General features: G+C 42.5%; 1 protein-coding gene across 1 annotated transcript in view; it reads left to right on the top strand.

The window, feature by feature from the left end:
* Nucleotides 1-23,513, top strand: part of LOC139583756 (enhancer of polycomb homolog 1-like) — a 46,397-nt gene that overhangs the window by 8,638 nt on the left and 14,246 nt on the right. Inside the window, exons 2-10 of the mRNA XM_071415194.1 lie at nt 6,336-6,495; nt 7,307-7,452; nt 9,115-9,321; nt 9,540-9,688; nt 11,329-11,485; nt 12,694-12,852; nt 13,151-13,240; nt 13,544-13,692; nt 16,705-17,129. Of these exons, the coding sequence (XP_071271295.1) occupies nt 6,336-6,495; nt 7,307-7,452; nt 9,115-9,321; nt 9,540-9,688; nt 11,329-11,485; nt 12,694-12,852; nt 13,151-13,240; nt 13,544-13,692; nt 16,705-17,129 (1,642 nt within the window). The remainder of the gene's footprint in view (nt 1-6,335; nt 6,496-7,306; nt 7,453-9,114; nt 9,322-9,539; nt 9,689-11,328; nt 11,486-12,693; nt 12,853-13,150; nt 13,241-13,543; nt 13,693-16,704; nt 17,130-23,513) is intronic.

Below are 23,513 nucleotides of genomic sequence, written 5' to 3'. Positions count from 1 at the left end.
AATGAGGTCAGGGCTTTGTGATGGCCACTCCAATACCTTGACTTTGTTGTCCTTAAGCCATTTTGCCACAACTTTGGAAGTATGCTTGGGGTCATTGTCCATTTTGGACGACCCATTTGCGACCTAGCTTTAACTTCCTGACTGATGTCTTGAGATGTTGCATCAATATATCCACTTCATTTTCATTCCTCATGATGCCATCTATTTTGTGAAGTGCACCAGTCCCTCCTGCAGCAAAGTACCTCCACAACATGATGCTGCCACCCCCGTGCTTCACGGTTGGGATGGTGTTCTTTGGCTTGCAAGCATAACCCTTTTTCCTCCAAGCGTAACGATGTTCATTATGGCCAAACAGTTTTATTTTTGTTTCATCAGACCAGAGTACATTTCTCCAAAAAGTACTATCTTTGTCCCCATGTGCAGTTGCAAACCGTAGTCTGGCTTTTTTATGGCGGTTTTGGAGCAGTGGCTTCTTCCTTGCTGAGCGGCCTTTCAGGTTATGTCGATATAGGACTCGTTTTACTCTGGATATAGATACTTATGTACCTGTTTTTTCCATGTCCATTTCATGTAACCTGTCTTCAGGACAAATATAAGCACCTAACACACACACACACATCCCATTACTTACTTCAAATGTTTTATGGGCTACACATTCCCCATTTTGTGTGCGCTCTCGCTCGCACCCCCCACACAGTTCCCATAAGTTACTAGCTACATACCTACATACCTTGCATGCGCTACATATCCGCGACTTCGCTCTCTAACTCACACACACACTTGGATTTAATACGCAAGCTAGCTAGTCAGTCTTCTTGTGCCTCATCACACATACTGACAGACACAGAAACACGCAAGCTTTACACATTACTCACCGCCCACTAAACTTGACTAATGGTTGAATGGCAAGCACTTATCATTGGTGAGTTAATTAAAACTTGTCAGGTCGCCTGACCATCTCCTCGGGGTTCTTTGGACTTGCAAGTGCAACTGAACTCGCAAGCAAAAATTAGAAATTTGCCCAGCATCACTGACATATATTCCCCCTTGACCGACTGAAACACAGTAATTGACAGATCCACCATTAACGGGTGGACTTTTTTCGGTTGCCTGCTCAAGGGGCTCTGCCTCTACTTCAGTGAGCTCGTCTGAGTTTGCGGAGTCGCTGATGAAGACCCTCTCCGGCTCGTGTCAAAAATGAGTCGCCAATAAGTTGACGCCACTGATTTTCTGACCCAGTTCTCAGCATTACATGACAATTCAAAAATCGAGTTATTTTTCTCTCTAACGAGGAGTCCATCGATGCAGTAGAAAGCTTAGCTAGCTACGGTGTAGTCACTGTCACTGCTGCTTATGAATGATGGGTTTGACATTTCTGAAGAGCGAGAGACAGTGTAGCGTGAGGTAAATGTCCTGTTTTCCTGCAGATGATACTCTACTGTAGTTTTGATTGAGCAAACAGGAAAATCATCCGATTGAATATCCTATTGCATCTACATTCAGTGTAGATGAAGGGGAGGAGACAGGTTTACCTCAAAGTCTAACATATGGGATTGTTTTAAGATGGTCATACCATGCATCATTTAGCTATTTGATTTTTAATTTTAGGACTCCTTTAGGTATAAAAAAAATTATAATTGAATTTGGCCTTTACTACTATAGCCCATAGAAACGCATTGAATAACACATTCATAAATTACCCCAAAAAGTAAAAAAATGTATATAATTTTCTGCCAAATGTTTTGAAGTGGAAGATGTAAGACAGATTAGCAAATATTTATAATTTTCTGGACACATATTTAACCCCTTATTTTTGTTGCCACTAAACTACCTCCATTTATTTTGTATGGGTTACCTTCAGATGAGTCCTGTGACACGTGGGGGTCGTAGAACGAAACGGAGAACACCATCGTGTTCATTCCTGAGTCTCTCCTTTCCATAGTGGTCATAATAGTTTGTAGGACAAACCATTCGGATGCTACAGACGTTTTCGTGAGAAGGCAGATTTTTGGGATGTATCATGGTCTGACAAACACCACTGTAGCCCTGCCACCTCCACTGCAGATGCAGAAGGCAGACGTAGTCGGCTGTGGTGGATTAAGATGCAGCCCATGCAAAACAAATGATAACTCTAGCTTAGTCACCTCCCTGACCAAGGCGCCCCTCCCCAGATTGCTCAGTTTGGCAGGCGGCCAGCTCTAGGAAGAGTCTTGGTGGTTCCAAACTAATTCCATTTAAGAATGATGGAGACCACTGTGTTCTTGGGGAACTCCATTGCTGCAGAGTTTTTTTGGTACCCTTCCCAGGAGCTGTGCCTTGACACAATCCTGTCTCGGAGCTCTACGGACAATTCCTTCGACCTCATGGCTTGGTTTTTGCTCTGACATGCACTGTCAACTGTGGGACCTTATGTAGACCTGTGTGTGTGCCTGTCCAAATCAATTTGTAGAAACATCTTAAGGATGATCAATGGAAACGGGGTGCACCTGAGCTCAATTAAAAGCAAAGGGTCTGAATTCTCATGTAAATAAGGTATTTGTGAATGTTTTTTGTTTTTTTTATATATTTGCGAAAAATTTAGAAACCTGTTTTTTGCTTTGTCATTATGGGGTATTTTGTGTAGATTGATCCATTTTAGAATAAGGCTGAAATGTAACAAAATGTGGAAAAAGGGAAGGGTTCTGAATACTGTGTGTGTAGATATTTTATTGTCCTTTTATTTTCCCCTAACCCTACCAACCCCTCCCCTAATTGGAGTAAACTAATAGACTAAACTTATGCTTCTACTTCCAGCTTATACATACTATATACATTTCACAGACACAATAGTTATCTTTTTTTTTATTTTGTTTATCCCATCCTTCAGCTACCCATCTATCTCTAAAGACCATCCAGTTCTATTTGCCATATATTTTAACTGTGCTGTTTCACAAAAGTGCTGAACCTATATAGGGTTTCAGATGTTTTCAGAAGATGGGCAGGGACTCTGCAGTCCTAATTTCAGGGGTAAACTGGTTCCACCATTGGCGTGCTGTTGCTTTTCTCAAAGCAAGCATAGAAGGCATTTAGCTCGTCTGGTAGGCTCTTGTCGCTGGGCAGCTCTGGGCTAAGTTTCCCTTTTGTAATCTGATAGTTTGCAAGCCTTGGCACATTCGTCGAGCGTCGGAGCCGGCATAGTAGGTTTCGATTTTAGTCTTATATTGATGCTTTCCCTTTGGTTCAGGCTAGAGTCGGTCGCAGCCTGACGTTCTCCAGAGAAGGGAAGTCTGGCTCTGGCCTGTTTCTAATTGGTTCCTTATGCAAGATCTCACCTTGCCCAGTGTGTTCATTAGTGCACATTGTTTCTTGTAGGACAAATTCAGGAAGGTCCCTCCCTGTTTTTGGCCCGTTTGCTTCCTAGTTAATACACCTCGAAGTATCGCTTGTCCCTGACCTTGGGTTGGCCATTATCATCATAGAACATGATGTAAATTGTGTTTCCTCGCATTGAAGAAAATGTGAGCTGGGTGTTGCGTCAAGATTTGCTTCAACTGAGAGAAATGAAGGCCCAAGACCGGTCTGTTTGTAGACTAACTTCATATACTAGCTTCTCGTCTTGCGCCGATGTACATCATTTGTTCTAAGAGATTAATAACATTAACTGGTTTTGGCAGCAAGCAGAAGGCCGTTTGTTGCTGAATCATTGGTATGTCACTTGGCTAGCCTAAATGATGTGCATAGTTGGTGGTGCTAGCTCTGTCCTGTTGGTTGGAACCTTGCCAATTCATGTATTGAAGAGAATTGTTTAGGCTAACTCTTAGACACATCTTGTTGATTCTGCTTCCTCTGTCTAAACCGTTAAGGAAATTGACCACACCATGTGCTAAGCCATATAAACATTTGGTCTAGTGAGTGACATTAATCTAGCCTGGTTGCCAGATTATAATCTTCGGGCAAGTAAAAACAATGGGCAAGTGCCCTTGAGCGCCTAATGTCAATCCCTATGGTTGTTATGTAAGCTCTCGGTGATGGCTGTCCCCTGTGAATTGGACATGCCTACTCGGTGTGAAATGTTATCATAGTTAACCAGAGCACAGGCAGTCACAGTTTGCTTGAATAGCCCATCTGCTCTCTTCATCCCTTTGATTTGACCAGGTAAATTAACTGAGAATACATTGTCATTTACAGCAACGACATGGGATATAGTTACAGGGGGGATGAATCAGCCAATTGGAAGCTAGGGATTATTAGGTGGCCACGGTCAGATTTGGGAATTGAGCCAGGACACCCCTACTCTGTACAATAAAGGATCTTTAGTGACGACAGAGAGTCAGGAAACCCGATTTACGTCCCATCCGAAAGACGGCACCATACACGGGGCAATACTGCCCTGGGACATTTTGGATATATGTTTTAGACCAGATGAAAGAGTGCCTTCTACTGGCCCTCCAACACCACTTCCAACAACATTTGGTCTCTCATCCAGGGACCAACGCTGCTTAGCTTCAGAGAGAGGCAAGCCAGCAGTGGGATGCATGTTGGTATGTTGGCTCTCATGGAGCCAAAGGCTAGAGTGAGTCAATAGGACATGTTGTGATGGTAGTTTATTTTTTATTGATATGATATGGTTTATTTGGATAATTGCTCATGAATTCTAGGGCTGGCATAAAAATAGAGTACTCGAATGGAGAAAGAAATCTAATTTTAGAACACACGGCCCCCATTGGAAAAAATATGTGCTCATTTATCTAAGTCTATACCAGTGCTTCTCAATTATTTTCTGTTATGCCCCCCCCTAGGAAGAAGTAAACATTTCGCGCCCCCCAACTCTCCGCCGCGACTAAATAGTATAATTTGTCTATAAAATTGTTATAAGTACACCTCTGCATAACATTGTATCCTTATTAACATTAAAGAAAACAAAAAAAGAAAGAAATATAGATCAACTTACAACAAAGAATAACTTTATTAACATTGTTTTTTAGTCTGTAACAGAAAAGACTTAAAGTGCATCGATTTGCCTGAATTTTTTTTTAAATATACTTACATGTCAATTCACAATGCAGAATAAGTGTCCTATTACATGTGTGTAACCACTAGGGCCTGTGCAATGGAGTTGTATCTACCACAACCCTTTACAGAGACAACGCAGCTACAGTAATATGTCGATAGCGACAATTGCGGCACTTTTTTTCTACGCCTAAAAAATGTTAGCGTCACAAGCGTCCCTACCTTTTTCAGACAGTACAATTCTGCTCTGCATAGAATGTTCGGTATTGTTTCCCTGACAGCAGTGTACGTTGTTGGTTGATGTGCTGCTTTCTTTTAATGCTGATTTTTATGGTAGAGTAGCTAATGTTTTCTTTCTATTAAATATCTTAGTAAGTCATGGTATTTAACAAACTTTAAAGTACTTTTTTTTAGTAGAGAGTGGTCTGCTATGCAGGCAAGCTGCACGCAGCTGCTCAAGTTTATTTGATTGACAGTTTTGGTCACCTAGTGATGGATGTTAGTCTCGCTTCTGCTGCATTCCTTTACAGACAAGTAAAATGCCCGTTTATATCTCCAGAGAGGGTTTTGTGAGCTTCTTAAAAAGCCGTAGTGTAGTCTACCCTAACAGGCAACATGCTGTCGCCGCAGAGCTTTCAAGGGGCCACATTCAATTATGTCTGAAAAGGGTCATCGATACAGGCAATACAGGCTTTTTTAATTGTGGGGAAAAGAACAAAACATTTTTATTAATGTTAATGATCCCGTTTGAACTTTCACACCCCTAGTAGCCACAGTGCTTAAAATAAAATAGACTACGGAGATGGTATAATAAATAAAATGTTAATCAAAGCAGGAATGCATGAAGTAATTTTGATGTGCAACATAAACCAGTGATGGTCATGCATTCTGGGTTGACAATAAGGCTATTGTTGCTATAGGTTACTGTCAACATAGGGCTCCAGAATTTGTAACTATATATTTTTTTGCTGAATAGTTAACCTTTTGCCTACATGTACATGATGTGACCAATAAATGTTTTTACTCGCACAGCCAAGTCAAATGGTCGCAAAATACGACTCAAGGGTCAGTCTAGAGCCCTGCTACACAGTGAGACTGCTTCATGGTTGAACCTTTCGCATAAGGGCGCAAACTCCTGTTTTTAAAGGTGTCAGTCAGTGTGTTATGTGGTTTACATTTCACTGAAGCGGTGATGTTGCTTTGTTAATGTAGCTGGCCTCCAGACTAACCTCGTTTTAATGTTTTCCTTGTGTATGTCATTGCACCTCACCAAAGCACTGTTGTTGATGATGTAGGCCTAATGACTGAATCTATGACCTTTCCTTTGTTATATTCCTCCCCCACAGGAGCACCATCTCCAGCGGGCCATCTCTGCACAGCAGGTGTACGGGGAGAAACGGGACAACATGGTCATCCCCGTCCCCGAAGCAGGGAGCAACATCGCCTACTACGAGTCCCTCTACCCCGGGGACTTCAAGATGCCAAAGCAGCTCATTCACATACAGCGTGAGGACTATTACTATTCATGTAGCCTGTGTGTCTGTCTTTCTCCTGTGTGTCTTTCTCCTGTGTGTCTGTCTGCCGCGCCTGTGTGTCTGTCTGCCTCTGTCTGTTAGCTCTATCTGTCTGCAGTCAGTCGGTGTTTGTTTTTCTTGTCTTGAGTGTGCCTGGTGTGTCTGCTGGTTTTCCTGTATGTGTGTGTGTGTGTGTACGCATACTGCAGTTTGTTTGTGTGTTCATGCTGCTGCGTGTTCATGCTGCTGCGTGTGTGTGCTCTGTCTGAGGTATGTTTAAGTGATTGTGTCAGCCCCTGGGGTGTCTCTAATAGCAGCAGTGTGATCTCAGACGTGTTCTGCTGTCTGAAAGCATTTGAGCTCACTCACTCACTCACACACCACACACACAATCACACAGGCTGCGGCGGGGGGAGAGTGGGGCACTCTGTCTGTCTGGATACTCAGTAAGCCCAAGGGACCCCCTCTCAGCCCCAGTTTACAAACACTCCTGTCTGCACTGTTTTTTTTAAAGGACTTTCATATAGAACCAGATATGCAAAGGGATGGCAGGCTTTTTGCAAGCTTAGCGTATTTCTGGAGTTGGCAGCATTACGCTGCTGATTGTGGGCAAAAAATAGAGATGTGTTTTTATCAGAATTCCCATTTATCATCTTTCTGTAACACCTATTCACTATAAAGTACACTACTTTTGACCAGGGCCCTTAGCTCTCTATATAGGGTGCCATTTGGCAAGCACTCTAAAAGTACTGCAAAGTGTTGTTGGCGTTATTTCTTACTTCAACCCGTGTTCTCTATCACAGCTTTCAGTTTGGATACAGAGCAGCCGGACTACGACCTGGATTCAGAGGACGAGGCGTTTGTGAATAAGCTGAAGAAGAAGATGGAGATCACCTCTCTGCAATTTGAGGAGATGATTGACCGGCTGGAGAAAGGCAGTGGCACACAGGTACTTTAACTTATGGCTGAGATCCCGTTAACGGGATCAACTTGACAACAGCCAGTGAAAGTGCAGGGCGCCAAATTCAAACAACAGAAATCTCATAATTAAAATTCCTCAAACATACAAGTATTTTACACCATTTTAAAGATAAACTTGTTGTTAATCCCACCACAGTGTCCAATTTCAAAAAGGCTTTATGACGAAAGCACCCCAAACGATTATGTTAGGTCAGTACCTAGTCACAGAAAAACACAGCCATTTTTCCAGCCAAAGAGAGGGGTCACAAAAAGCAGAAATAGAGATAAAATTAATCACTAACCTTTGATCTTCATCAGATGACACTCATAGGACTTCATGTTACACAATACATGTATGTTTTGTTCGATAAAGTTCATATTTATATCCAAAAATCTAAGTTTACATTGGCGCGTTATGTTCAGTAATGTTTCGCCTCCAAAACATCCGGTGATTTTGCAGAGCCACATCAATTTACAGAAATACTCCTAATAAACATTGATAAAAGATACAAGAATTAAACATGGAACTTTAGATAAACTTCTCCTTAATGCAACCGCTGTGTCAGATTTTTTTTTTTTTTATTAAAAAAAATTACGGGAAAAGCGCACCATGCTATAATCTGAGTACAGCGCTCAGAGCCCAAACAAGCCATACAGATATCCGCCATGTTGTGGAGTCAACACAAGTCAGAAATAGTATTATAAATATTCACTTACCTTTGATGATCTTCATCAGAATGCACTCCCAGGAATCCCAGTTCCACAATAAATGTTTGTTTTGTTCGATAACGTCGTTAATATATGTCCAAATACCTCCTTTTTGTTTGCGTTTAGTTCAGACGAAAAGTTTTTGTTTGCGCAGGTCAGACGAAAAGTCAAAAAATTCCATTACAGTTCGTAGAAACATGTCAAACGATGTATAGAATCTATCTTTAGGATGTTTTTAACATAAATCTTCAATGATGTTTCAACCGGAGAATTCCTCAGAAATGCGATGGAACGCAGGTCGCTTTCACGGGAGCGTGCGTGACTAGACACCTGACCCAAAGAGCTCTCCTTCGCTCATTCTTCACAGTAGAAGCATCAAACAAGGTTCTAAAGACTGTTGACATCTAGTGGAAGCCTTAGGAAGTGCAATATGACCCCAAAGACCAAATATATTGGATAGGCAAACCTACAAACTTCAGATTTCCCACGTCCTGGTTGAATTTTTTCTCAGGTTTTTGCCTGCCATATGACTTCTGTTATACTCACAGACATCATTCAAACAGTTTTAAAAACTGCAGAGTGTTTTCTATCCAAATCTACTAATGCAGATCTTAGCTTCTGGGACTGAGTAGCAGGCAGTTTACTCTGGGCACCTTATTCATCCAAGCTACTGCCCCCAGCCATAAGAAGTTAGCCACACCACAATTTTCAAGGCATTTCTTAGGCCAGTGTTAGGACATAGGACAGTGTTTTTCAAACCTCTTTTTGTGTACCCCAAGCCGTTCTGCCTATTTGGTCAAATAAGTGGAATGGCTAGGAGTACTTTTAAGGAGAAGTTTGGGAAGCACTTTTGTCGGCTGTAGGTGTTCATGATTAGTCTAGGTGCTTTATTGAGTACTAGAAAGAACAGTGTGACTAAATGTGTGTTGCCTCCTCTCCTCAGCTGGTGAGCCTGCAGGAGGCCAAGCTGCTGCTGAAGGAGGATGACGAGCTGATCAAGGAGGTGTTTGACTACTGGACGAGGAAGCGAAAAAACTGTAAGAGTGGCTCGCTCATTCCCACTGTGAAGCAGGAGAAGAGAGACGGATCCAGCACCTCAGACCCCTACGTGGCCTTCCGCAGGAGGACCGAGAAGATGCAGACCAGAAAGGTGAGGCTGGAGGCCAGTTCCCACGACAGGGTCTTTAAAGACCCAGCCATCACCCAGACACAATGCTGGATTTAGTTGTAACCTAGAGCTAGTTTCCTAGGGCCTGCATTGGGCATACATTTTAGTTCCAGAAATCTGGGTCCAGGAAACTGGCCTACAAAGAATAGTAAAGAGAGAATCTTGTTTACTTACATGTGCCTCCATAAATCGATCTTTAGAACCGTAAGAACGACGAGGCTGGGTATGAGAAGATGCTGAAGCTGCGGAGGGACCTGAGCCGAGCCGTCACCATCCTGGAGATGATCAAGAGGAGGGAGAAGAGCAAGCGGGAGCTGCTACACCTCACCCTGGAGATCGTAGAGAAGAGGTGAGAAAGCCCTTCAAAGTTTGTTTTATCTCTGGTTTCTCGCTGGGTTTTGGACCTTGAACAACTTTATTTGTCTCAGTTACTAACTATCTAGGCTTTAGAATGCTATTTGCTGTGGGTATAAATTATTGGTCCCCCAAATCAAAGAAAACAGTTGCTTTCTCCGTGATTGCAGGTTAATGACTGTCTGCAGCTGTTAGTTTTCAGGCTGATTACACACCTGCCATTTTGGTTCTGTGACTTGGGTAGTATCCTGTCTGGTTGATTTTAAACCTGCTGTTTGTTTGCCAAAGGAGGCTCCTTGGGTTGTCAGGGCAGGCTGAGGATGTATCCCAAATTGCACCCTATTCCCTATATAGTACACTATGGGCCCTGGTCAAAAGTTGTGCACTATAATAGGGCCGTGATCATCAACTAAATTCAGCTGCAGGTCGATTTTCTTTTGTGAGTGGATGGTCAGGGGGCCGGAACATAATTACAAATAATTGGTGGACTGAAAATTGACAGCAAGAAGCCCAAACGGATAATATTTGACTACAACTTAATCATTTGAAACCTTGCTTACATTTGTATACGATCACATATCTATTTTATGTGTGGGAATACTTTTTATGTGTGGGAATAATTTCCAAATTTAAAATCACTTGGAGCTGATTTGCAGTTTTTTTTGTCAAGTCTTTTGCTGAACAAACTTGGGGTGCCAAATAATATCACCTGCGGGCTGCCAGTTGGCGAACACTGATGTAGGGAAGAGTGCCATTTGGGACGAATCCTGTATGATGGGTATTAGCAGAGTAGACCAAGGCCATGTATTTTTTTTATGTAGTCAGGCTTTGTTGCTCATGTTAATTGGGGGCATCATTCAGTGCTCTTTTTTGCATGCATTATCAATTAGAATTCACCTTATTTGTGCAGTAAGGTCAAAGCAATGAGCTTATTCACTTTCACTCAATTCACTGGCCATAAAAAAAAATGTTTTGTCAGTACAGAATAGAATAAGCTGGGCTTATTGTTGGTTAGTTGCATTTATATCTCTTAATTACTCTTAATTAGTTTTTTGGGGGCTTGCTGTTCCCTTGTGGGGCACCTTCTGTCCCAATAGCACCCTATTCCCTGCAAAGGTTGCAGGTTGCCACAATGCAGGTTGCCATTTGGGAATCGCATTTCCAAACATAACATATCAGAATGGGATAGATTCCATCTGAAAGTAGATGTCACTGCGAGTTTAGATTTTCCTTCTTTCCTTGAGTGCTTTTGATTTGTAGTGACATTTCAATTTCCGCCTGTTATCAGCCTGCCCTGCGCTAGCGTCTGCATCCTGATGGTTTTATTTTTACTCACACAGTTGGATTGGCGTATTGTTCTATGATGGAAGATGTTTTGCCCTTGTATAGAAGAGATCCAGGTGGCCAACTTCCTTCACTACTTTTCTGAGTATTTTCTCTGATTTTAGAAATGGTGTAGCCTGCTCACATCCAGTAACTTGCCTGTGCAAAGTACAAAAAGTACTTATGAAAGACACATGGTTAGGCCTACTTCCACACTGCTGAATGCTCCTGCAGTTTAATTGTGCAACGTTTTGACCTAAAAGGGTATTTCTCCAATAACCCTCACCCCCTCTTCCTCTGTGTCCTCCCTAGAAACGGCATGCCTGACTACGGGAGTGAAGTTATGGCAGAGGCCCTGGCCCAGAGGGCTCTGGTAAAGCCTGTCTACACGATACCCATCATTCCCCTCTCCAACAGCAACCAGTACCGCCACCAAGACCACATGGACATGAAGGAGTACAAAACTAAAGTAAGAAACACATATCAAATCACATTTTATTTGTCACATACGCTGAATACAACAGTTGTAGACCTTACCGTGAAATGCTTACGTACAAGCCCTTAACCAACAATGCAGCTCAAGAAATAGAGTTAATAAAATGTTTACTAAATAAACAAAAGTAAAATAAAAAATCCAATCTAAAAGTTACACAATACATTTACATAACAATAACAAGGTTATATACAGGGGGTACCTGTACCGAGTCAATGTGCCGGGGTACAGGTTAGTTGAGGTAATTAGGTGTTGTATTGATAAGGAGATGGGACACCATTATGGTAGCTTCGAGAACGTCTTTACTAAGAACACCGGATATGTTACACAGAGCATTATGGGTACTGTAGTAAATCATGCTACAGCTCTCGTGACTTATTTAGCTAGCACTACTAAGGGTGCCATTGGGGACACAGACCCTTCTCATTATGACTATTGAGCAGTCAATCAACCAACTGGGAGATGAGTGACTCTCCTATTGTTTATCCCCACACTCATCTATTGATGTAACTGTGTCCCTCCACACTCCTAGTCCACACCCCCACCTTGCTTTCATTCCTTCCATTGATTTAACGGATGCCCCCCCCCCCCGTACTGTAGCCTTACCCCCCTACCTCTTCCCTCTGGGGCCTTGGGTTGAATGAGAGTTCAGTTCACTAACCTCTACTAGTGGTATGGAGGAGTGTGTTCAGTCAGTGAGGGGTGGGGTCTGCTCTTTGGGTAGGCAGGGAGGGGTGGAGTGTGTTGTGGGTTGGGTTGGGGGGGGGGGGTCCTGTCTTCAGGGAGTGGCACGATCTGTCTGGGCAGAAGCATCTGGTGCATGCCTTCGTGCCTCGCCTCTCATCTGCATACCAATGACTCACTGTTCTGTTTCTGAATGGCACCACCTCCATATGAAATGCTACAGGGCTCGGAATACCTTTTTGTAGCACAGCCTCTATTCTTCATATGACTTGCTATATATATTTGTTCATTTATTGAATAGGACAGAGGTAGAGAGGAAATATGGAGGATGAAGTGTGTTGAAATAGCAGTGGGACGGATTCAAACCCATGCTGCAGCGGTGTCTGTGATCTGGAGGCAGCGGCTTCGACCGCTAGACCAACCTAGGCCACGCTCTGAATCCCTTTAATAATGTAGACAGCTGTGTAACAGTTTTCCTTTTCTGGTTCTCCTCCTTCCAGCCGGAGAAGACGGAGGTGGTCAGAACGAAGAGGAAGTACGAGAAGAAGCCTAAGATTCCTCCTCTCTCTGCGCCCCAACACTCTGGCCCTTCTGTGTTCAACCCCAAGGACCTCAACCAGTATGACTTCCCCAGCTCTGACGACGAACCCTTCTCACAGGTAAACTCATAAATAACGCCGGTGGTGGTGATGTTTGCGTTCTAAATGGTACCCTATTTCCTATTTAGTGCACCACTTCATGGGCCCTGGTCAGAAGTAGTGCATCTGTATAGGAAATAGGGTGCCATTTGGGGTGCAGATAATGATGGTGATAATGTTTAGTATCGGTCTATTTGTTGTAGTAGCAGTTGGATATGTGATTGCAATCATGGCTGTTGTCTAAGTAGCCAGCCCCATTGTTATTGTCTCTGGCTCTTATCGTAACTCCCCCCCCCCCCCCCCTCTCGTGTTTGTTTAGATCCATTCAGGTTCCTCGGAGGCAGAGGAGGAGAATGACCCAGATGGCAGCTTTGCGTTCCGGAGGAAGGCCGGCTGTCAGTACTACGCTGTGAGTAGAGTAGCTGCCTGCGCTCCTGTGACTCCGCTGCTCTATTTATAGCCCATACGCTGCTCTTTCGGCCAGCCACACACACAGCCAGGGCTGCCACTTTTTTCTCTTCCATGCTCTGCTGACCACATCAACGCCTTACTGACGGAGCCTTCCTGCTTTGTCTCTCTTTTCCCTCTCCTCCCTCCCCTCTCTCTTCACCCTTTTTCTATTTTCTTCTCTCTATTGCTCTCTCTCTCCCCCATTCCATCTCGCCATCTCCCTCGCGCTCTCTCTCTCTCTGTCCCTCTCTCCCTCCCTCAGTCTCGTCTGGACCAGAGTGGTAACTGGCCGTGGGTCAGCCCCTCTGGGGGTGGTTTGGGCGACCCTCGCTTCCGCTACTGCCTCACGTCCCTGACGGTGCCCCGGCGCTGTGTAGGGTTGGCAAGGCGACGCACGGGCAGAGGGGGCAGGTGAGTTCAGACGCCCTTACTGCTGCCTAGGCTGTGTCCCAAATGGCACCCTATTCCCTATGTCGCTCACTACTTTTGGGCTCTGGTCAATAGGAAATGGGGTGCCATTTGGGACACATCCCAAATCTCGCCTTGAGGCTCTACTTGCCTGTTGTAGTAGCTGTTCATTTGACAGGGGATCCTATTTCTGTGCTGGATGTCATTGAGGAGATTAAGTTGGCAAGTGGCGACAGTTTCTGACACACTCACTGCAACACGTGCACACAGATTGGAAACAACTATCAGGTCTTTTAGGAAGGCTAGAACTATAATACTCTCATAGTGTGACATGCAATTACAGCTGCAACATTTTATCATGCATATTCCACCTGCCCCAGGCTCTGAATTTGAGGTCTTCATCGGTCTAAAAAGTTTGGCTGTTCCGAAATGGACCTGGGGCTTTCCCATCCGGACCCAATATGCGTAAAAAATGTTTTATTAATTCCCAACCGACCCAAGAATACCTAGACCCGGTACGTCGAGACCTGAATGGATCCTGACCCGGTCCGATCTGAGGGAAACAGAAAATGATATATATTTTTAAGTTACTTTATTAAACAGAGCTGATAAAGCGCGAGGTAGAGAGAGGTACTGCTCTAGCAGGGACAGTGCTGTGTTTACTCAGTGTGTGTGAGCGAGTGACATGGGGAGGGAGGGAGAGAGAGATGCAACCAACCAAGCCGACTCGCCCTACAGTAGATAGTTTATTGAAAACATAAATACATTTGCACAATTGGCACTTCTTGTCTCTCAAATACATTGTTACAGTTGTTGGTTAGCTAGCTAGTAAATTTGAGCCATATTAGCATAGACATGGCATCAGTCAAAACACCTCAAAACAAGGTATCATTAACAAAATACAACAAGCTGAAGTGATTCCCTACATGGCAGCTTCTTGTCATTGTTGCTCGCTATTTGACTGTTACGAATAATAACTCACACCTTCCGGCCACATAGATGCGTGCGCATGATTTTCGCAACATTGTCAGTCAACCTGTCTATTGCCGCTTTGATGACTTAAGATTGGTAAACAAGCTACACGTGCCACTCGTGAAAAGCAAGGGCAGGAGCATAAATTATACAATTTATATCTCTACTGTATTGTCCCTGCACTCTATTGTCCCTCTAATCACTCTGACATAAATGCAAATGAAAATGGAATCAAACACTTCATGAGAGCTCATGTTGCTCAACATTTCTATAGGCTATGCAATTGCGTAAGAAAACAGTAATGGACACTACTAAAAAGACGAGGATCCAATCAGCTTTCTATAGACTAGGCCTACGCCTACTATATTTATTTCTCAATTTTACTAATATTAAGCACATTGTTTATTTTTACAACAGGAGTATAGCCTACCTGGCTGGCATGAAAGCGTTCTCCATTCTTTATTTAAGTGCATAGGTGACATGTATTTTTTTCCCACTGCCCCTGTTTCGAGACATTCTAAATCAAAACAAATTTCACACACATATTATTTAGTATATGTAAAGACAAGATTAAATCAAGAATAGTCTGATGGGTGACAATATTAGCCTATCACTTGTGAATTAAATATTATCACTTGTGAATGATACCCAGAAACGGCCTTTTCCCGCGACTTTTTGAAATCAGTCGCACACCGCATGTAGTCTAGGCCTATATGTTTTAATAAGATTTGTATCACAACTAAAATTATCAAATAGCTTCTTACAATTAAGCACATTTATTTTGCTTTACAAGGGTGTAAAACAAAACATGCCTACCACTTTGAAGATGCAAGATATTTTTTATTGTGAAACAAGCAAGAAATTAGACTCAAAAAACAGAACTTGAGCGTGGATAACTATTCAACCCCCCCAACGTCAATACTTTGAAGTCACCTTTTGCAGCAATTACAGCTGCAAGTCTCTTGGGGTATGTCTCTATAAGCTTGGCACATCTAGCCACTGGGATTTTTGCCCATTCTTCAAGCCAAAACTGCTCCAGCTCCTTCAAGTTGGATGGGTTCCGGTGGTGTACAGCAAACTTTAAGTCATACCACAGATTCTCAATTGGATTGAGGTCTGGGATTTGACTAGGCCATTCCAAGACATTTAAATGTTTCCTCTTAAACCACTCGAGTGTTGCTTTAGCAGTATGCTTAGGATCATTGTCCTGCTGGAAGGTAACCTCTGTCCCAGTCTCAAATCTCTGGAAGACTGAAACAGGTTTTCCTCAAGAATTTTCCTGTATTTAGCGCCATCCATCAAAAACATTTATTTGTATTTTATTAAGCTTTGTTCAATTGTTTTCTTCATACTATAAAATAATATTAAATATTGCCACGGAATTCTAAACAAATCTTGTCTGCTAAATGAACTAGACCACAGCCATTTGGCGTATCCACATTAGGACTTAAGGACTCAGAGTATTCTATGTTCTTCTGAAATAATTTTCTTCAAATCATGCTTCTTTAGACCCGTCTAAAATAAATAATGGATTAATTGTGAAGGTGTAGGCTATATTACATGTATTTATTATACTTTTTTTTTTATGTAGAAGTTCCAACAGCCTTCCAACCACTGATGCAGACCATGTGTGGAAACCAGGAGATGCTAAATGTATTTATGTTAATTACTGGTCTATTACCGTGGGACCGACAGTTATTTGCTTGACAAATCACCGTCTGACTAAATGTCATGACCGACACAGCCCTACCTGTGACATCATTTAGAATTCTTGGTCCCGTCTCGGGTAAAGGTAGATCCGTGAATCCACGACTTCATGTTGTGTAAACAGGAGTCTGTTGATGCGTCCCAAATGGAACCCTGTTCTCTCTATATACTTTTGACCAAGGCATGTGTTCCCTATATAATGCTCTACTTTTGACCAGAGCCTTATGGGCCCTGGTCAAAAGCAGTGCACTATATAGTGAATAGGGTGCCATATGGGACTCAGTCTGGGTGTTATCGTTGCTGTGATTGTAACGAGTCTCTCTGGTTCTGTTTCAGAGTTTTGCTGGACAGAGCGCACTCAGATCTGGACAATGTTTTCCACAGCCTGGACTCGGACCCCGAGACCGAACCACTTCAAGCCTCATCTCCTCCCACAAGCTCTCCTCTCCGCAGCGCAGCGCCTGCCAGTACCTCAGACACCAATACCTCGGACCGAACCAATGCTCCCAACAACCACCACCCCTCTTCTTCCTCTTCGTCATCTGTGGACCTCAGTGAGATTCTGTTGAACATTAAGTCGGGCCGCTGGAGGCACTTTAGGCCGCGGACGCTATCCCATCACCCCCTGGGTGGAGGTGACATCTCACGCTACAGAGGATTTAGAGGATTTACCCGGAGTACGTCCTTGGGACAGAGCAGGCTCTTGGGGAGTGGAGCTAACCCCCTACCCCGCACTGGCCCAGGAGCTACACCCGTCACCGGTGAGTTGTTCTCCTCCTGCTTTGTGGTTTACGCTAGAATTCAGGTATTGTGGGTAACCTGCCAAGTCCTGCTTGAGAGTACTGAAGGGTGTTTGTTTGTCACTTACCACTTTGCTTTACGGGCAATATACAATGCAGATATAGGCATAGTATGTGCTGTTTCTGAGTACTGGTTTGTTAAGAGTTTGCTGTGCCTCAGAGTCCTGAATGTAATGTACCCCAGCCCAGTGGCGGAGGAATATCTGCTCTTCTGTGTTCCACATAGCACCTTATTCCCTATATAATGCATTACTTAAGTTTTGACCTGTCCCGTATCCACAAAGAATCTACGAGTAGGAGTGCTGTCCCTGGGATAAGTTTTGACTTTTAAATTATAGTTAAAAGGGGGGACCTGATCCTAGATCAGCACTCTGCTTTGTGGATATGGACCCATGGCCCATAGGGCTCTGGTAAAAAAAGTAATGCACTATAAAGGGAATAGGGTGTCATTTGGGACGTAGTATTTCACCCCCTTGCTTTAGGGCACTATGTTGACGCTCTTGAGGACAGGTATTCTCTTTAGAAATCAGATAAATAGATAAGTGTTTGGCAGGGAGAAGAGAGGAGGCGTTTGTTTTGACCTAGTCACAGGAGCATTATTTCTTGAAAAGACAGTTTTTCTGTTCTGGCAGAGCTATAAAGGTTTAGTGTGAATCAGAATGAGAGAATTGAGCAGGCTTTGAGTGAGTGTGTGTGTGTGGTATGTGGGGAGGGGTGTAATTGGAAAATGTCTCCATGCATGAAATTGTGAGCTACCATTGTTTAGTGTATGTGCCTGCAAGGGGGAGGGTGCGAAGGAGAGATAAATGTGCATTTTTAAAGGCTCACTGTTTAGCTATTCTGTATCTGATCCTGATTAGGTATTTAATGGTTTATTTTTCTCCTTCAGAAAGCGACGCCTTTTCTGGCTGTAAACCAAATGAACATTCTGCATTCATACGCTGCTTCCTTATAAGAGTACATTAATTCCTGTTCTCCCGGCTCGGGGAGTCAATTAGAAATGGTGTCGTATAATTAGATTCAGAAGAGGGCCAATGGCCGTAGAGATGAGTCTGCTGCATGCTAAACACTGTCAGGCTTACCTATATGACGAGCAGTATCTCAAGCTAGAGTCTTGGCTTGTTCGAGTTTAGCCTTGATAGTCCTATCCTTCATGCTATGGTGTCTGAAGACTGGAATATGGAGAGCAATAGTAATGGTGTCTTTTTGTAGGCAATAGTGGAGGCTAACTCCGCCATGGCATCGTTGGCCAAAGCCTATGGGGAAAGTACTGCGGTTTTTGGATAAATGATGAAAATAAGGTCTGTGTTAAACACAGGCTTAGGAGATCTTACATGCTGACTACACCGGCTCATGTTGATTTTGTCTATCCCTCCAGACGCGATCATGACACACAGGTTAAAATACCAAACTCAACTGTGAATCAATGATATAGATTTTGTGGCAGGTCAAAACACAGGACACATTCATGGACATTTAGCTAGCTAGCTGTTGCTGTTGTCCTGGGAGATGAACATTGGGGTTGTTATTTTACATGACATGCATATTGTCATTTTAGATGGATCTTTGTAGAATTTTGACCCAGAGTCATACAAAATCGTGTGTTTCTCTTCTCTGATAATTAATCCACAGATAAAGGTAAACCTAGTTTGTTTTTAGTTATCTTTTATTGTTCTCTTGTTTTTCTTTCAAGCATCCTGATATCCAATAAGGAAGGGACTTGTGGAGCGTTTCAAATACATCAAAGTTCTATATTCGTGCTTGTTCACGTGCGTGAGCGGTGTGGGTGAGATGATTGAATAACATGTATGTGTAAATCTATTTTGCACCGCTCGCGCACATCACATCCAATGACGTTTGCATGTTATACGTTTTGTTCTATGAAATCATCAACAGATAACATCACTTTTTGTGCATTTTTAAGCATTTATTTATTCAGAACAATCATTTAAAGGCTTCATAATTCACGACGGTCTTGTTAACTTACTGATATTAGCAACTACACTGATCAAAAATATAAACCCAACATGTAAAATGTTAGTACCATGTTTCATGAGCTGAAATAAAATAATCCATCCACCTGAGGTGTGGCATATCAAGAAGCTGATTAAACAGCATCATCATTTTACAGGTTCACTTTGTGCTGTTGACAGTAAAAGGGCACTCTAAAATGTGCAGTTTTGTGATGCAACACAATGCCACAGATGTCAACGGTTTTGAGGAAGTGTGCAATTGGCATGCAAGAATGTCCACCAGACCGGTTGCCAGAAAATGTAATGTTCGTTTCTCTTCCATGTGCGGCTTCCAACATCATGCTAGATAATTTGGCATTAGGTCACAACAGCAGACCATGTGTAACGTGGACCTTCACATCCGGCTTTTTCACCTGCGGGATTGTCTGAGACCAGCCAACCGGACAGCTGATGAAACAGGGGGTTGCACAACCAAAGAATTTCTGCACACTGTCAGAAACCGTCTCAGGGAAGCTCATCTGCGTGCTCGTTGTCCTCACCAGGGTCTTGACCTGACTGCAGTTTGGCGTCATAACTGACTTCAGTGGGCAAATGCTCATCTTCGATGGCCACTGACACGCTGGAGAAGTGTGCTCTTCATGGATGAATCCCGGTTTCAACTGTACCTGGCAGTGTGTATGGCTTTGTGTTGGCAAGCGGTTTGCTGATGTCAAGGTTGTGAACAGAGTAGAGGTCGACCGATTATGATTTTTCAACGCCGATACCGATTTAATCGGACCATTTTTAAAAATGTATTTGTAATAATGACAATTACAACAATACTGAATGAACACTTATTTTAACTTAATATCACTTAACATCAATACAATCAATTTAGCCTCAAATAAATAATGAAACGTGTTCAATTTGGTTTAAATAATGCAAAAACAAAGTGTTGGAGAAGAAAGTAAAAGTGCAATATGTGCCATGTAAGAAAGCTAACGTTTCAGTTCCTTGCTCAGAACATGAGAACATATGAAAGCTGGTGGTTCCTTTTAACATGATTCTTCAATATTCCCAGGTAAGAAGTTTTAGGTTGTAGTTATTATAGGACTATTTCTCTCTATACCATTTGTATTTCATATACCTTTGACTATTGGATGTTCTTATAGACACTTTAGTATTGCCAGTGTAACAGTATAGCTTCCATCCCTCTCCTCACCGCTACCTGGGCTCGAACCAGGAACACATCGACAACAGCTACCCTCGAAGCAGCGTTACCCATGCAGAGCAAGGGGAACAACTACTTCAAGTCTCAGAGCGAGTGACGTTTGAAACGCTATTAGTGGGCACCCTGCTAACTAGCTAGCCATTTCACATCGGTTACACCAGCCTAATCTCGGGAGTTGATAGGCTTGAAGTCATAAACAGCACAATGCTTGAAGCATTGCGAAGAGCTGCTGGCAAAACGCACGAAACTGCTGTTTGAATGAATTCTTACGAGCCTGCTGGTGCCTACCATCGCTCAGACTGCTCTATCAAATCATAGACTTAATTATAACATAACACACAGAAATACGAGCCTTAGGTCATTAATATGGTCGAATCCAGAAACTAAACGTTTATTTTTTCAGTGAAATACGGAACCGTTCCATATTTTATCTAATGGGTGGCATCCATAAGTCTAAATATTCCTGTTACATTGCACAACCTTCAATGTTATGTCATAATTACGTAAAATTCTGGCAAATTAGTTCGCAATGAGCCAGGCGGCCCAAACTGTTGCATATACCCTGACTCTGCGTGCAATGAACGCAAGAGAAATGTCACAATTTCACCTGGTTAATATTGCCTGCTAACCTAGATTTCTTTTAGCTAAATATGCAGGTTTTAAAAAAATATATACTTCTGTGTATTGATTTTAAGAAAGGCATTGATGTTTATGGTTAGGTACACGTTGGAGCAACAACAATCCTTTTTCGCGAATGCGCACTGCATCGATTATATGCAACGCAGGACACGCTAGATAAACTAGTAATATCATCAACCATGTGTAGTTATAACTAGTGATTATGATTGATTGATTGTTTTTTATAAGATCAGTTTAATGCTAGCTAGCAACGTACCTTGGCTTCTTACTGCATTCGCTTAACAGGCGGGCTCCTCGTGAGGCAGGTGGTTAGAGCGTTGGACTAGTTAACCGTAAGGTTGCAAGATTGAATCCCTGAGCTGACAAGGTAAAAATCTGTCATTCTGCCCCTGAACAAGGCAGTTAACCCACCGTTCCTAGGCAGACATTGAAAATAATAATGTGTTCTTAATAACTGACTTGCCTAGTTAAATAAAGGTGTAAAAAAAATAAAAAAATAAAAACGGCTACATTGGCGTCCAAAATTACCAATTTCCGATTGTTATGAAAACTTGCAATCGGCCCTAATTAATCGGCCATTCCGATTAATCGGTCGACCTCTAGAACAGAGTGCCCCTTGGTGATTGTGGGAATATGCTATGCTCCGGCATAAACTACGGACAACGAGCACAATTGCATTTTATCGATGGCAATTTGAATGCACAGAGAGCACATGACAAGGTCCTGGGGCCCATTGTCGTGCCATTCATCCGCCGCCATCACCTCATGTTTCGGCATGATAATGCACGGCCCCTTGTCTTAAGGATCTGTACACAATTCCTGTAAGCTGAAAATGTCCCAGATCTTCCATGGCCTGCATACTCACCAGACAGATCACATATTAAGCATGTTTGGGATGCTCTGGATTGACATGTACGACAGCATGTTCCAGCCAGTGGGACAACATTCCACAGGCCACAACTAACAGCCGGATCAACTCAATACAAAGGAGATATGTCGTGCTGCATGAGGCAAATGGTGGTCACACCATATACTGACTGGTTTTCTGATCTAAGCCCCTACCTTTTTTTTTAAGGTATCTGTGACCAACAGATGCATATCTCTATTCCCAGTCATGTGAAGTCCATAGATTAGGGCCTCATTTATTTATTTAATTTTACTGATTTTCCTTACACGTGATGATTTTTTTTGATGGAGCAGATAATTATAATAATTTGTAGACTGCAAATTTACCACAACTAAGCCCAAAAAATAGATTTTATTTGAAAATAATAATAATTTCATACATTGACAGGATCACGTCTTTTTTTGTGTGGGAAAGAACAGATTTCCTAAATTATTTGCAGCGTTGATCCCAAAACCCCCATACATTTTTCGCATAGCAAACAAACCAGAAGTAGAAAATGCTAACTCATTTACGATTTTAGGACTACAAGCTGGTGACCTCTATACTTTATAGGAATTTTTACGTTTTAGAATTATGTTTGATGTCAGAAAGCTAACCTTGGTGTGTAGGGCTGACCCCGTTTAGTCGACTGGTCAATTGTTTGGTTGTTGGTCAACTGAGATTTTTATTGTGGAATAATTACAAATATATTTTAAAAAATGCATGACACACATGACCTGTCTCAGTGGACTAATCCATTGCGGAGGCCGCGGGGATGGCACACCCGTATCACCAGTAGTACATTTACCATTAAATTACCATCATTTCTGTTAATGCATTCAATTTATTATTATTATTATTGCAGGCTTACTGTTGTCATTGTTGGAGTGGACATGTTGTTTGCAGAGCACACAACCCAGGCTACACTTGTGAAAGTTTTGGTTTATTTAATTCGATTTACAATTTATTAATTCATTTGTTTGGAGCGCTCCTTTCAATCTTGAGTAAGGACACTCACCTGATTACACATAGAAATAGGCCTAGGCTACCTGGCCTCATATAAATGTGCCCATTTGGGAATCTGATACTATTTCTGATTGTCTTAACTCACCACCACTGTGGAGCTTCTCAAAGTAATTTTTTCTTTGCTTCAAACAGCAAGTAAACAAAGTCTGTTTTTAAAATCCATTGAGAATGTCATTAGTTCCTCAACGTAGCCTATTGACTTTGCTATATTGATCTCTGCCTCCCTCTTAAGTCACTTGTCATTTTTAATTGAATTGCTTAGTGCATCAGGCAAGCTCAGTAGCCTACAAATAGTTTATTTTATTCAAGCATCTGTATATGGGAAAACACATGTTTAAAACATGTTGACCAGTTTAGATGACTCTTGGTCGACCAATAAAAGAAAATGTTTGTCGGGGACAGCCATATCGGTGTGTTTTCCTTTCATACCCCCTTGCGGTTTGCTAGGCCACACGTTGAACTGCATTACCATTTTGGGGAGGCATATTTTGCCATGCACGTGCTTCTGTGGGCACTGGTGTGTATGTTTATGTTCACTTAGTCAACTTTTGATGTCGCTAAGTGTATATTGTGAACGAGTAGCCTACGTTCTGGCTGTCACACCTGTTTTG

The sequence above is a fragment of the Salvelinus alpinus genome, chromosome 8 (genome assembly GCF_045679555.1).
Source record: "Salvelinus alpinus chromosome 8, SLU_Salpinus.1, whole genome shotgun sequence".
Classification (NCBI taxonomy): Eukaryota; Metazoa; Chordata; class Actinopteri; order Salmoniformes; family Salmonidae; genus Salvelinus; species Salvelinus alpinus.
The sequence above is the reverse complement of the archived record's forward strand: the minus strand, read 5'-3'. Positions and strand labels throughout refer to the sequence as shown.